The sequence below is a fragment of the Elephas maximus genome, chromosome 12, assembly GCF_024166365.1.
Source record: "Elephas maximus indicus isolate mEleMax1 chromosome 12, mEleMax1 primary haplotype, whole genome shotgun sequence".
Taxonomy (NCBI): Eukaryota; Metazoa; Chordata; class Mammalia; order Proboscidea; family Elephantidae; genus Elephas; species Elephas maximus.
In genome coordinates this window covers 82,621,944-82,638,227 of record NC_064830.1, presented here as the reverse complement: position 1 = coordinate 82,638,227, position 16,284 = coordinate 82,621,944, and the positions used below count along the sequence as shown (strand labels likewise).

The 16,284-nt window shown below is 44.1% G+C and overlaps 1 protein-coding gene across 1 annotated transcript in view; it reads right to left on the bottom strand.

Annotated features, from left to right (window-relative positions):
- Nucleotides 1-16,284, bottom strand: part of OTOA (otoancorin) — a 71,114-nt gene that overhangs the window by 42,503 nt on the left and 12,327 nt on the right. Inside the window, exons 4-8 of the mRNA XM_049904394.1 lie at nt 13,366-13,469; nt 8,996-9,096; nt 7,214-7,353; nt 4,335-4,458; nt 1,062-1,277 (exon numbers count right to left, since the gene is read on the bottom strand). Coding sequence (XP_049760351.1) covers nt 1,062-1,277; nt 4,335-4,458; nt 7,214-7,353; nt 8,996-9,096; nt 13,366-13,469 — 685 coding nt within the window. The remainder of the gene's footprint in view (nt 1-1,061; nt 1,278-4,334; nt 4,459-7,213; nt 7,354-8,995; nt 9,097-13,365; nt 13,470-16,284) is intronic.

The window sequence follows — 16,284 nt, the reverse complement described above, 5'->3', positions numbered from 1 at the left end:
GTTCTACTCTGTCACATGGAGTTGCCATGAGTCAAAAACTCCTTGATGGCACCCAACAAGGTCTCATTGGAAATGGTCCCAATCCAATCCTCATGAACCAGTTTACATCCTGAGAAGCAGCTCTGAGTGTGAACTGAAAGAGCAGGACTCCAAGGTGTTTAGGGTTCACATCTCGGGGGCCTAGAGCCCTTTCAACTGAGTGAGGTACAAGGAGATTAATTTCCCAGTAGGAAGGCCCGTTTCCTACCCGGTGGAGCAGTAGAGCATGGACTAAGGCTCCTGCCTCCTCCAGACAGGACCTTATGTGGTGACAGTTCCTTCCTATAGCCCGAGGCTGTGACCTCAGGATGAGAGATTTGCTCACAGCCTCAACAAGGAAGAAAATCGTAGGATAGATCCCACCTAGGGATTGATCAACAGCTCAGTGATGGCTAACGCCTACTGAGCTCATTCTCTATGACGGATTCTGTCCCAGCTCTTTATGGGTACCAACTCACCTAATCCTTGCACCAGCCCTATGGAGTAGCTGCTCCTGTTAACCCATTTTACAGACAGGAAAAGTGAGGCAAAGAGAAGGTAAGCAAATTTTCCAGTTACACATAGCTATCAACGGCAAAGTGAGGATTCAAACCCAGGTAGTCCTTATCACAATCCTCCCACTCACTGGTTGCCCTTGCTGTGTGGGGACAGCTGGGCCTGTGGTCTCAGGACACTAAAGAAGAGTTCACAAATGCGTGAAGTTCCGCAGTTTGGATATGCAGGGTCACTGTTGTATAGGTTGAGCATTCTATTAGGTGGTGCTTCCTGAATGTGTTAGTTTTGTAAACTTTTGTCTTTTTTCCCTTGATTTTTGTAAGATAAGGCTCGTAAGCATAATTATGACTTTCCTGTATGATAGTTAGGGAGCCCTGATGGGTTTGTTTTGGTTTTTCTGCGTCATATGTGGAAAACCAGAGGTTCCCCATGCAACCTAATGGAAAGGTGTGCACAATAAATTCTCTATTTAGCTCTTAAAAAAAAAAAAAGAAGAAGAAAAAGAAGAGTTTACAGCTCCAACTGACCTTCTCATGGGCCAAGTACTTCGAAGACAAGATGATGACCTGGCTCTTGGCCCAGCCTGAGACCTGGTTGAGGGTGGAGATGGCGCGGTGCACAGCCATAGGGGAGAGGGATTCCAGCTGATCACAGGTCAACCCCACAACGGCATCCGACAAAGAACCCAGCGTCTCATTGAGGGTCTGGTTCTTGGTGGCAATGTCCAGGAGGTCGGCTTTGAGCTGGAAGGGGAGCAAGCTGAGAATGAAGGCTGACAGAAACCAAGGCAGTTGATCCCGATTCCATCCCAGGGTCTGAGGATTCTACAACACCCTCCCCCAAGCCTGGCCCCATCCAAGGCTCTGGGCCCACAGACAAGAAGGAAGAAGGATTTTCGCCTCATCCAGACACTGAGCCGCCCCATGAAAACACCTTCTCTAGCCTTGGCTTTCATGTGCTGCAAATTCACTTTCTGCTTCATTTAAATGTTAATTTGTTATTAAATCGACTTTAAAGCACAGCAGAATGAAATTTTGTTTGCTTCCCTCTTAACTCTACCACACTATTTTCCTTTCATGACCTTGAACTTTATATCCATATATGTGGTTGTTTCTCTTTCAGGAAATATCCCGTGGCGTTTTTTTTCATGATAATATATAATCTGTGTAAAAATCCTTCTCAACAGTACAAGAAAGTAAGTCTCCTGAAAATCCTACCTCATAGCTATGATTAGCAAGACTTTTTATGCCTATATAAGTAGAATATATAATTTTTGCATAGTGGTAAAATGAATGGTTCCATATTTTTCACTTAAAATTACATCTTATACACGTTTTGGAGCCCTGGTGGTGCAGTGGTTAAGAGCTCGGCTGCTAACCAAAAGGTCAGCAGTTCAAATCCACCAGCCGCTCCTTGGAAACCCTACAGGGCAGTTCTACTTTGTCCTATAGGGTCACTATGAGTCAGAATCGACTTGATGGCAATGAGTTTTTGGTTTGGTGTACACGTTTACATGTTTCTGTGACCAACTTACTAGTTATTTTATTGTAATACACCTGCCTAGTCAAGTGTGTTTCCAACTGCTTCCGGTAGAGAAAGTTATAAATTTGTCTATTCTAACATGACCTCTGCCCAGAATACAAGAACGGTACATGTTTCAAAGCCTGAATTTATGTGAATCATACACAATGTATTCAGACGTATGCACACAACTGTTCCCTGCAATATTGAAATGGCCACAGGGGGGCAGCAGAGAGAAGTAGAAGAAACAACTGTCCAGTACCTGCCTGATTGTCTAAATTCAGCAACTCCCCTTCCCTAGATCTGTTTTCATAACTGTAAAACAAAGGGGTGAACTAGAGCAGTTCTTCTCAAAGTGTGGTCCTCAGACCAGCAGCATCAGCGGCACCTGGGAACTTGTTAGAAATGCAGATTCTCGGGCCTCACTCCAGACAGGGAGATGGGGCCCAGTAATCTGAGTTTTAACAAGCCCTCCAGGTGCTCCTTGGAAACGCTATGGGGCAGTTTTACTCTGTCCTATAGGGTCACTATGAGTAAGAATTGACTCGACGGCAATGGGTTTGGTTTTTTAGTTTTCCAGGTGATCCACAGGGTTTTCATCAGCTAATTTTGGGAAGCAGATCACCAGGCCTTTCTTCCTAGTCTTAGTCTGGAAGCTCTGCTGAAACCTGTCCACCATGAGTGGCACTGCAATAAGTATTTGAAATACCAGTGGCGTAGCTCCCAACATCACAGCAACACACAAGCCACCACAATACAACACACTGACAGACAGCTGGTGGCAGCATTTCGTTCTGTTATACATAAAGCTGCCACGAGCCGGAGCCAACTAGCAACACGCCAGGTGATTCCGATGCACCCTCCAGTCCCAGGACCACTGGACTAAATTATCCCAAAGGGCTCTCTCATATCTAATTGTCTCTGACTTTCTTCTTGTTCAGGGCTGCCATAGCTACCCTTGTAGCCTTAAAATATACTTATTTTCTTATTTTTGCTTGCGAGGGGTTCTTTTTCTTGAAAACAGAAATGAACACTGGCCAAGGTAGATGGCTGCCATATCTGATGTCAAGTGTGATTGGGGACTTCATGGTTGTGGGTGAAAAACTACTGTGCAGTTACTGATGGCTTCATCAAAAATTTTCTTTAATAGTGCTCTCATGTCATGCTTTCAGTAGAAAAGAAATGAGAAGGTACCAAAAGGAAGTGGGGCAGGGGGGTAGAACTGAGACTTTGGAAGAAGAAAAAAGAGAGAGATGGGATGGGGGAGGGAAAATGAGAGAGAGTCCGCCTTTGGAGATTTGTCCAGAACGCTGCTCAAGAACTCAATAAATATCCTCTAACCAGTGTTCTGAACCCTGGCTGTATTGGAATCACCTGTGGAGCTTTTAAAACTTACCGCACCCAGACCACCAAAACCCAGTTTCTCTTGAGTCCGTGCTGACTCATGGGGACCCATGTGTGTCAGAGTAGAGCTGTGCTCCATAGGATTTTCAAGGGCTGGTTTTTTGGAAGTAGGTCACCAGGCCTGTCTTCTGAGGTACCTCTGGATGGACTCGAACCACCCACCTTTCCATTAACAGCTGAGCACGGTAACCTTTCCCACCACCCAAGGACTCCGTAGCCAGGCCACCTCCCACACCAGTTAACATCAGACTCTCTGGGGGGATGGAACACGGGCACGGGCGTGACTTATGTACAGTAAAACCTGTGAAAGCTGGAACCTGTGTAAGACAGAAACCTGTCAGAGAAGGAAAACGCAAGTATTTTTCACCAAATAGAGAGCAATAGAAGAGTGGTGACCGCACCTGACAAAGGCGGAAAACTTGCGAGACCCAGAAAAACAAGGCAGTCCGGGCCAGCTCCAGCTCTCACAGGCTTCACTGTATATCCAGGGCTGAGAACCACTACTTTATCTCTTTGCTGTTCAAAGAATGATCGCTGGACCAGCAGCTTCCCCCTCACCTGGAAGCTTGTTGGAAGTGCAGAGCTGCCAATCAGCAGCTGCTCTTAAGATTCCAGGTGACCTTGACACACATTAGCATTGAGACAGCTGCTCTGGCTGAATTTTTTATCTCTGCAAGTTTTTCCCTATGCTTTTTTTTTGTCATTTCTCTCATTTTAAGCTCATCCCAGTGCTCAAGATACCGCCTGCTGCAGACGGACCTAGGCTTGATCAACCCCATGCATTTTCTCTCAAAGACCAGACAAGGCTGTTGTCCCCGTTTCTCTGGCTAGTGGAACCAAGGCAGAAGCCCCAGGGCCAGGCAGCCCATCTGCACCTTCTGAATGCCGGCCTGGAAGCCCCTCAGGTGGCTGCACTTGACCATCTGGTGAAGGAGGACTCGGGCCACAGCGGCGTCCAGAAAGTCAAGGTCATCGTAGAAACAAACCAGCAGCCCCAACCTGTGTGAGAAGACAAGGGATGCTGGTGGAGGACTCGGAGTTGGGGGCCACAACCACACTCCCCCTACCTCAAGTCAGAGCCAGTGAGGATCATGACCACTGCAGCTAACCATTTGCTGAGCCGTTTACCTAGGTTATCTTATCAAAATAACCCTACCACATAGGGGCTCTCATTAGCCCCACTTCACAGAAGGGCAAACTAAGACTCAGAGAGATCAAGTGACTTGTCCAAGGCAAGTCACGGGCCTGGGACTTAAATCTAGATCCATCTGATTATCCACCTGTCCTCCTGGGATGATAAAGGGCAGGAGGGAAGAATGGTGCTGAGTTAGTCACAGAAAACACCCCATTTTCCACTTATGGATAATGAGTTCACCCTGAGGGAATCTCTGAAACAAAGATTTATTTCCAGGATGCCTTTACTGCCTACCCTCCCAGATGATGCAAAGACTTCAGAAGGAAATAAAAATAATAGACAGGAGGAAGAAGTAGAGGCAGAGATGGGATTTGAAGCCTGGTCTAGCTGGAAGCAAGGTAACCAGCATTTAAGAGCGTAGATTTAGGTTGCCTGGAATTAGAAGCCCAGTTCTATGAGATGTCTGACCTCCAGCAAGTTACTTAAATTCTCTTCAAGGTTGTCATACACAATTGTGCAGTGCACATCCTGCACTACTGTACAGGGTGGCCCTGCCTCTCTGAACCTTTTATAAAAGGGAAGTTTGCCTTGTTCATCACAGTACATCATAATGAATACAATGAATGAAGGAATGAGGATTATCTTGAGAAGAGGCATACCAACTGGTCAGCATAATGCCTGATGGATACTAAGCACTCAATCGTTGATGGAGGCTCTTTGAGTTAATGTGAACTTGACTCAGCATCGCTGGACCACCTAGTTGGCCATGTTCAGACCTGGCTCCACCTTCTCAGAAAGACACTGACATGCTCAGACATGTCCACAGGACAGTAACAAGGTCAAGGAAAGAATTTGAAAGTGTGTCTGATAAAAAAAAAAAAAAAAAAAGGAATATGTCTAACCCTGAGAAGACTTGGGGGAAGTGAAGGCTGAGTATCAGTAGGAATAACTAGGAATAACTAATATTTCTTGAGCACTTAGCATGCGTCAAGTCCTTATCGAGACAGGCAGATTATTCTCTCCCACTTTATAGGTGGGGAAATGAAGGCACAAGATCACACAACTTTCAAGTGGCACAGCCAGGATTAAATCCAGGAAGTGTGACTCCAAGCCCATGTTCCTAACCCCTTGGCTTTTTTTTTTGCAACGATGGAAAAATGTGACCAATGTTAATGGATGAAAATTACAAGGGATGGGGAAACAAGGTATAATAGTTTCATATGAGTATATTCCCTAAAAGCGGTCCACTGAAAACATTTAAGGTAATATGGTGATGTCAGAGGAAGCACTGTGACAGTAGGTTGAGGTGAGAGTTGGAGAGAAGATGGCTGGACAGTGCCCACCACCCCTCCCCACCACACATCCATCCCCACCCCTGACATTAAAACCCTGCTTGACATTCATGGAGCCCTGGTGGCACAGTGGTTAAGAGCTTGGCTGTTAACCAAAAGGTCAGCAGTTTGAATCCACCAGCTGCTCCTTGGAAACCCTATGGGGCAGTTCTACTCTGTCCTATAGGGTCGCTATGAATCAGAATCCACTCAACAGCAACAGATGGCATCCACGGAGCCAACTTTTTTCCGGGGTCACCAGTACACAGCTCCTGGCCCTTCCCTGCTGGAAATGGCTCCCAGCAATCATGTTACAATCTCTAAATTCTACAGTTAATCTCATGTACGGGCTCCTCATCTGAGAGCCTGACGCCATCTGAGGAACTCCCTATCTGAGTTCATATATCTGGGGGCCATAATCTATTTGGTACCAGAAAGTGGGGGTGCTGCTCTAACAAATACCTAAAATGTGGGAGTGGTTTTGGAATTGGGTAATGGGTAGAGGCTAGAGAAATTTGGATGCGTTTGATAGTAAGAGCCTGGATGGCCTTGAAGAGACTGTTGGTACAATTACGAGACTTGACTCAATGTAATGGAAATAAGCATTTGCTCTGGACAGTGAGTTTATGTTAATGAAGGAGGGATAATTCAGAAAAGGAGGGTGAAAATGGTTGCACAACTTGAAGAATATAATCAATGTCACTGAATTCTACATGTAGAAACTGTTGAATTGGTGTACGTTCTGTTGTGTATATTTTCAACAACAAAAATAAATAAATAATTTTTAAAATTAAAAAAAAAAATTGCCCCGCAATGTAGCAAGTACCAGGTATGTGACACATTCTGTTTCCGTGTTTGGGGCACTTGGTTAGGTTGTCTAACATGCCTGGCATACAGGAGATGCTCAGAAAGCCTTGGTTCCCTTCCCATCTTCCTAACCCCTTCAAAGGGAATGTCTCCTATCACATGTACAGAAACCAAAAACCAAACCCACTGCCGCCGAGTCAATCCCGACTCATAGTGACCCTACAGGACAGAGTAGAACTGCCCCATAGGGTTTCCAAGGAGCGCCTGGTGGATTCGAACTGCCGACCTTTTGGTTAACAGCCATAGCACATAACTACTGGGCCACCAGGGTTTCCCACTTGCGCAGCGAGGTGTGGAAATGTTCAAAGAGATGCGCCCGCCACCTCCCTCCCCTCCCAGGGTCTTCGGCTACTCAGAGGAAGCTGGTGCTTCAATCTCCTCTTGGGAAACAGCTCGGAGGACCCAGAGCCCATGCCCTTGCCTGTGGATGGTAGAGGTATTCCTCATGTCGAAATTGGAGGAGCTGATCCTATCCAGAAACGCCTGGGCCAACCGGGGGGTGATGTCGTAAACTGTGTCCAACTGCTTGGTGGCGTTGTCATAGCTGATAAACAGCCCAATCTGGGGGGCAAGGGTGAGAAGATCAGTGAGGAGGGCTGGCACAGCCCCATGAGGCCCCACCCTGCTGCTCAGTGCTGTACCCGGTCCCAGATTCTTAGGTAACCCCAGTTCTCACGGTCCTCGATTTCTTAATGGTCTGTAACTGCCGTTATGGTTTCCTCTTCAACCCCAGTTATTAGGAAAGTTTTTTTTTTTTTTAATATTAGCACAGTCGAACTTTTTCAATGCTAATATTTGCATACTTATTTCTGAATGTGTTATATTGAGGTCAGAGATGGTGGTCAACAAAATTTCTGCTTTGGAGAACCAGATTTTCTTTCATAGATGAGCGAGTTTACAAATGGCCCTCAGGTGACAGAAAAGAAAATGTGTTCTCTTTGTAAGATACAAGGCTTTATACCTATGTGGTGTGTGTGTGTGTGTATAGATACATACACATATACAGTCCACTTCATTAAATATATTCTTTAGATTCTCTATATTGAAGTTGAAGTTCTCTGCTACTAGAGAGGGTTCATGTCCATTTTTTCCTCATATTTCTAACAGATTTTGCATTATATATTTTGATGCACTACAATTCTGTGCTCCGGGAGGCTCATAAAGTGGCCTCTCCCTGTAGACTGTACTCTCAGTGTTGATATTCTGTGACTTCATCTCTCTTGTTTATATTTTTAGACGAGGATGAAAAGTTGCAAGTGGCTTCTTGATCTTAGAACTTCTTCTTAAGGGGGCCCAGCTTCCTAAGAATATACCTCTGTCTACTTCCTGAATATCATACAATAATGGGAGAGTCAAATGGGAGTTTAATCCTAGAACTGAGGGTTTTAAAATTTGAGAGACACCTGAAATGACCCCAGCCTCCTAGGTAAAAGAGAGAAAGCTAGTTCAGCCTCTGGTTTCATACTAACCAAACATTGCAGCATCAACTGGTCCTTGCGTGAACGAGTCAATCATTTGATGCAAACCCTTCTGCCACTGGCCAGGAGAAAGTCAGGGCATACATGATAAAAACTTATAGGTAAGTCCAGAACTCTTTATGAATGCTCCCTATTGGCAGCATTCTTTGGAGGCTGCATTCCAGAATCATGACACCCAAGAGATTTTAGTGTCATTGAGTCAACATCAGGAGAAGGAAAGAGACACAATGACCCATAAGCTAAGTAACCTTAGAACATGTGCCTATATTTCTCCACTGTAAACTCTAGAGTTAACATCCAGGCATTGAGCAAGTTGTAGTAGCTATTAATAGAAGTAGCTGTAAATAGAAGTAGCTTTTTTTTTTTTTATTAATCTTTGTTGTTTTTGCTTTGGGTTCTTGCTTCCAAGGACCGTAAGCTCTATAGCTATTGTCCTTGGCCTTTCTTGGGTACAAAAATACCCTTAAATGATTTCTGATGCCTAGCCAACGTTCCCTTTATACCATGTTTGTTCACATCAGAGCTATCTTAGTTACTCACAATTCTTTTTCTTTTCTTAGCTCTTCTATACCAGAACACAATCCTATGACTTTGTTCCAAGAGTTTTCTTTAGAAGCTCAAGATACATTAGGCTGAGGCAGGTGTACAATTTCCAGGTGACCTTGACTGAATGAACATTAGAGGTTACCCTATAAGAGATAAATTAATGTACTTTTCCAACTTACTTCTGTAGGACTAATTTTCATAATTTCTTCAAATGACAGGTGAACCATGTATCTGCCCAAAATCCATAAGTTTTCTGCACTGACCCATGAAACAGAGTCACCTACAAAAAATAACAAACAGAAGTTTAAAAGCTTTTACACTGGCACGTGATACTCAAAAGCATCTTTGATGTCGGGACCTCCTTCTTGTATTCATTAATTTATCCGACAACCATTTATTGAGGGCCCCCTACCTGTGAGACAGTATGTTACGCGTAGGCAGTCACTAGATACCCGCTACCTGAAGCTCTCTGCTCAGTAGTGTGGTCCCTAGATCACCAATACCAGCATCATTTAGGAACTTGTTTAGAAATGCAGATTCATTTTTACTACTTGGGATCACAAAAAAGAGCTTTATATTTTAGTTCAATTCGTTCCTAAATAATAACCTGACAACTGGAAATATGTTTGACTCTCTTTTATTACTGTCAATAATAATCATTGTCATCCTTATTAATTATCAACATCTTACTATACTTGAGCCAAACGGAACTACTCATCATTTTCCACAGATATCCCAAGTGTTCTCTTCTCCAAATCCTCTTAAGGGGAAGGCGGGGACAGGTTTGACCACAGATGGAAGAAAAGAAGGCCTCGTGACCACAGAGGCAGAGATAGGGTGTGATGCAGCCACAAGCCAAGAAATGCTGGCAACTGCCAGAAGCTGGAAGAGAGACAAAAAACAGATCCTTCCCTAGAGCCTCTGGAAGGAGCGCAGCCAACACCTTAATTCAGCTCAGCGATGCTTATTTCAGACTTCTCAGATTCCTCAGTAACATGTTTTATTTTTAGACTAAAGTTAATTCTATTTGGACGGTAAAAAAATTCATTCAACAACCATTTATTGAGTGCCTCCTACGTGTGAGACACTATGTTACACGTAGGCAATGACAGATAACTGGCACCTAAAGCTTTTTGCTCAACAGTGTGGCTGGCCTCCAGAACTGTGAGAGAATAAATTTCTGTGGTTTTAAGCCACCAAGTTTGTGGAAATTTGTTCCAGCAGCTACAACAGGAAACGAATAAAACAGGGGGTGGGGGACTCAGAGAGCAGACTTTTGGATTATACACGCAGTTACTAGCTCAGTTCTGAACCACTAAATTCACCAAGAACCAAGCTGAGTTGCTCACTTTTAATTAAATATTAAGCATGAACTGTATCTCTGCAGACCAATAATCCCCTAACTTGGGATATTATCAACATTCAAAGTATCTCGAGCTACCTCAAGAAATTTCATGAAAAAAAAATTTTTTTTTAACCCCCACACTTTTAGCTCAGTAATGAAGCCACTCCTGAGGTTCACCCTTCAGCCAAAGATTAGACAAGCCCATAAAACAAAACAAGACTAAATGAGCACACCAGCCCAGGGGCAAGGACGAGAAGGCAGGAGGGGACAGGAAAGCTAGTTATGGGGAACCCAAGGTCGAGAAGGGGAGAGTGTTGACACATCATGGGGTTGGCAACCAATGTCACAAAACAATACGTGTACTAATTGTCTAATGAGAAGCTAGTTTGTCCTGTAAACCTTCATCTAAAGTACAATTTTTTTTTAATGGAAAAAATTTTTTACGCTCCAAATATAATTAACTTTAAGAACGAAACGTGTCACACAGGAATCTGAGAAGGAAAGACGCCTAATTAAACTCTGACAATAAGCACTCAGGAAAGTGTCGACAGGTTGAGTGACCACCTCAGCGTGACACAGTGTGAAACTAAGGCTGATTCTGGGGCGCCATAATTATGCATCAGGCAGAGAAAGTTCCGCTATGTGTTTAAGATATTGATTATTATGCTGTTTAACATTCCTGATGTACAAATCTCAGAGCTTAATTCTAGGAAAAGGACTGACTGGCACTTCTTACACTCCAATCACTCTGGCTTCATGTTTCCCCAACACACTCCTACCTCAGGGTCTTTGCACTTGCTGGTCCCTCTACGTGCAAAATCCTTCCTCCAGAGCCTCACATGGAGGCTAAAATTGGGTCTCACTTTAAATATTACCTCCTCAGGGAAGTCTTCCCTGATTCAGGGCTCAGCAAACTATAGCCCTTGGCCAAACCTGGCCCACCACCTCTTTTTGTACAGCCTGCAAGCTCAGAATGGTTTTTATATTTTGTCTTAGTTATCTAGTGCTGCTAGAACAGAAATACCACAGGTGGGTGGCTTTAATGAACAAAAATTTATTTTCTTACATTTTAGGAGGATGGAAGTCCGAATTTAGGGCACCAGCTCCAGGGGAAAGTTCTCTGTCTCTCTTCTCTGGGGGAAGGTCTACGCCTCTGTTCAGCTTCTATTCCTAGGTTCCTTCATAATCATGTGGCGTGTATCTTTTTCCTCTGTTTGTGCTTGCTTGCTTAACCTGCTCCTTTTATACAGTAACCCGTTGCCATTGAGTCAATTCCAACTCACAGCAACCCTATAGGACAGAGTAGAACAGCCCCACAGGATTTCCAAGGAGCAGCTGGTGTATTCCAACTGCCAACCTTTTGATTAGCAGCCAAGCTGTTAACCACTGTGCCACCAGGGCTCTCCTTTATACAGTAGTCCCCCTCTTTTCTATGGTTCCACTTTCCACTGTCTCAGTTACCATATTAAATGGAATTTTAAATGGAAAATTCCAGAAATAAATAATTCATAAGTTTTAAATTGTGCACCATTCTCAGTAGCATGATGAATCTTGTACCTTCCTGGTCTGTCCCACCCGGAAGTGAATCATCCCTTGGTCCAGCATATCCATCCTGTATACGCTACCCACCCGTCAGCCACTTAGCAGCCTCCTCGGTTATCAAATCAGCTGTCTCCGTATCACAGTGCTTGTGTTCAAGTAACATTTATTTTACTTAATAATTGTTCTATTTTATTATTAGTTATTGTTAATCTCTTACTGTGTCTAATTTATAAATTAAACTTTATCATAGGTATGCATGTGTAGGAAAAAAACATAGTACATATATATGGTTCGGTACTATCCGAGGTTTCAGGCATCCACTGGAGGACTTCGAACATATCCCCCACAGATAAAGGGGAACGCCGTGTATCTGGAAACCCTGGTGTCGTAGTGGTTAAGAGCTACAGCTGCTAACCAAAAGTTGACACTTCGAATCCACCAGGCACTCCTCGGAAACCCTATGGGGCTGTTCTACTCTGTCCTGTAGAGTCGCTATGAGTCGGAATCAACTGGACAGCAACAAGTTTTGTTTTGGTTTTATTGTGTATCTCAAAAGAGATTGACTTAAGACACACCCTACACTAATATTGCCTCATTAACATGACAAAGAAAACCCATTCCCAAATGCTGGGGCAGGTTAACCAGTAACCATGGTATGGAGGGTACTTTGATGTGGCAAACGACTGGTGAAATTGTGCACTGTAGATTAGTAAGTAAACACAAGTAAGCCCCTACACACCTTGCTCATTATGTAATCGGTCCCTGCCCAAATGGGATTATAACCGCTATACCAAAACCAAACCCAGTGCCATCAAGTCGATTCCGACTCATAGCGACCCTACAGGACAGAGTAGAACTGCCCCATAGAGTTTCCAAGGAGCGCCTGGCGGATTCCAACTGCCGACCCTTTGGTTGGCAGCCGTAGCACTTAACCACTACGCCACCAGGGTTTCCATAACCACTATAGGGGTGAGGATTTACCACACACATTTCTGGGAGACACAATTCAATTCCAAACATATTTCTTAATGGTTGAAGGGAAAATCAAAAGAATATTTTGTGCCGTGAAAATTACTATATGAAATTCAAATTTTGGTGTTCATAAACGAGGAGTAGCTGGTGGATTTGAACCACCAACCTTTCAGCTAGCAGCCAAGCACTTAACCATCGTGCCACCAAGGTATCCCCAGTAGCTGGCACATAATAGGCTTTTAATAAACATCTGTGACATACATTAATCCTGACCTAAGTCTGCTTTGAGTGTTTAAGAAGCTCAGACCTAAATTTTGTGCTTTATTGTCTGGATTTTCTAATAAAATTATCTTGTCCCATCTTAACTTATACAGATGTTAAACCTGTAACGCTAAAGATTCTCATCGAATCTAGGATATCATCATTATCTACATTCTAATAAGAAACTAGGACACACCATTGATTGTAAGATACAGACGCATCCCTTATTTCAGAGACATCAACATGTAAAAAGAGTGTTGATAAAATGGGCTTTGTGTTTATCCCATAAGCCACCTCAACCCCTTTTTGGAAGTAGGGACTAAAAATCATAAGAGACAAAGAGATCAAACCCCTGTTTTCAGAGATGAAGCCCTTCTTTAGAGGATGGACTTCCCCAAAGAGTAATCCTATCTTGAAGCAGGGGCTCACTGGTGGCGTTGGAAGATGTCTGCAAAATCCCAGTCATCCAGGAGTAGAGAGCTCGCTGGGTATGAGCCGAGGTTTGGTCGTAGAGATCTTTGAACACCGCAGATCTGAATGACACAAACACAGGTGTCAATTCAGGAGGAAACAGGTGGGCCCTGCTTAAAGGAAGGGAGGGTCAAAACAGCCAATGCACCCCCACTTCATTGCTATCTGGAGCTGTATTCCCATTTTTCTCTCTTTCTCTTCACAGCCAAAAACCTTCCAGAGTGTGGTCCTCACATATTGTCTCCAGTGTCTCACCTCTTGGTCACTTTTTACACCACTGCAATCTGGTTTCCCCATCACCATACTACTCCTTGTGACCCAAGTCACCAATGATCTCCTTGTTGCCGTGTCCAGAGGGCTCATTTGGTCCAAATATGACTTCATCTTCCAGCAGCATTTGGTCCTGATGACCCCCCAGCTCACCCTTCAAAACTCAATTGAGTCTCCTCATCCTAGAAGCCTTTCCTCACCCGTACTCCATCCACCGGTAGAAACAATTCACCAAATAACCAATTCGCCAACCTTTTCTAAACTTAAACTTTATCCCTACCACCACTTACCCACCTCACTGGGGAACAGGCAAACTTTCTTCTCTAATTTTTTTTTCTTTTTTGGTAAGAGCGAAAGTAGGTGAACAACAACAACAACAAAAAAACACAAACCCATTGCCATAGAGTCGATTCTGACTCGTAATGATCCTACAGGACAGAGTACAACTGCCCCATAGGGATTCCAACGAGTGGCTGCTGGATTCGAGTTGTCAACCTTTTGGTTAGCAGCCATAGCGCTTATCCAATATGCCACCAGGCAATGATAGAGTCAGGATTTTGCAAATGGGCAAGATTTTCCTTAAACTTCATATTTTTAAATTTTTTGAAGAAATTTATCTGCCCCTTTTGGGGAAGTGGTTAAGAGTTCACCTGCTAACCAAAAGGTCAGCAGTTCAAATCTACCAGCTGCTCCTTGGAAACCCTACGAGGTAGTTCTACTCTGTCCTAGAGGGTCGCTATGAGTCAGAATCAACTCAATGGCACAGGTTTGGTTTTTTGGTTATCATTCCCTAGTAGTCTGACTTAAGGCAAGTTTTTTCAGCATTCCAGGCCTCAGTTTCCTCATTTGGGAAATGGGTAGGGGGTTAATGACATCATTCTCACAAGAAGAGGCATGGCAGGGTGGGGTGGAAAGAAGCCAAAACTGGGATTTGGGAGACCTGGGCTGAGTGAAGATTAATTCAAGTCCCATGGGGTCACCTCAGGGATGCAGTCCCCCTTTGGGCCTCAGTTTCTTCATCTGTGAAGGATATCCATTAGGATGGCTTCATTGGAAGTAGGATATATTTCAGAAAAAAATTTTTTTTTTTTTTTACTCAAGAGCTGGAAATCTGGAGTCAGACAATGTTACATCTGTATTTTTCTATTGTCTTTGTGTCTGCAAGACTCGGACCTATCCCCTGGTTCTTATTCAGGGTCTGAATAACACTGGTTGTTGTAGTGAACATCTGTGGGGTTTGCCTGCCCAGTATCCACCCCTCTTCTCTCACAACAACTCCTCAATTTTTCTTGGGTAAACCGCCCTACTCCCATTCTTGGTCCACGTTTGATTGTGACCCACATCTAAGCCATTCAGCATATTAGATACCCTTAGCAACAGTGATTGGCTCAAGGCTGGGCACAGGACCCAGTCTGAACCAATGAGAATCAGGTCTAGGGCTCTTTTTGGAACTGTTGGAAAGAGAGGCTCGTTGACTCCCTTAGCCTTGGCACTCTAAGGCGGTAAGCCTGGAACTGCCGGTGCCACCACATCTGCCTGCCTGGGAGTGAGGCCAACCCAGAGGAGGGCAGAGCTGAGAGATAAAGAGCCAAAGATGTTCCCGATGGCATAAATGGAGCCTCTGGATCCAGCTGTGCCTGATTTCAGCCTTACACCTAAACTATTTGATTACATGATTCAGCAGTTTCCGGTAGGAATGGGTTTGCTGTCACTTGCAACCAGATGCACCATGGTCAATAAACTGCTTCCCTCAATGATGTTCACTCCACTTCCACTCCCATAATCTGAGTGAATGGGGTGGGAGAAAAGTGCTGAAATTAAGAAGGTTTATGCAATGACCTACAGAGCAAAGGGGTTTCATGTGATATGTATCTTGATCGAAAAAAAAAAAAAGGACATCCTGGAGACAAAATAAGGTCAGATGTCTGTTTCTCCTGTGGTCCTTTGGCTATAAAGAGAGATGATAGAATCTTCCAAGCCACTGTCATCCTGTTGGTCTTTTCCTTCTCCTAAATCATTTTTAAGGCCCTAAAGAGCTACAGGGGCCCTGGTGGTGCAGTGGTTAAGAGCTATGGCTGCTAACCAGAAGGTCAGCAGTTCTAATCCACCAGCCACTCCGTGGAAATCCTATGGGGCAGCTCTACTCTGTCCTATAGGGTTGCTATGAGTCAGAATTGACTTGATGGCATTGGGTTAGGGTTAGATTAAAGAGATACAATTAGTAAAAGGAGGGAGCTGTTTAGAGCCCTTCGATTCCTAGATGTTGTTGTTGTTAGGTGCCATTGAGTTGGTTCAGACTCATAGCAACCCTATGCACAACAGGATGAAACACCACCCAGTCCTGCGCCATCCTTACAATCATTGCTATGCTTGAGTCCATTGTCGCAGGCACTGTGTCAATCCACCTTGCTGAGAGTCTTCCTCTTTTCCACTGACCCTGTACCTTGCCAAGCATGATATCCTTCTCCAGGGACTGATCCCTCCTGACAACATGTCCAAAGTATGTAAGATGCTGTCTCGCCATCCTTGCTTCTAAGGAGCATTCTGGTTGGACTCCTTCCAAGACAGGTTTGTTCGTTCTTTTGGCAGTCCATGGTATATTCAATA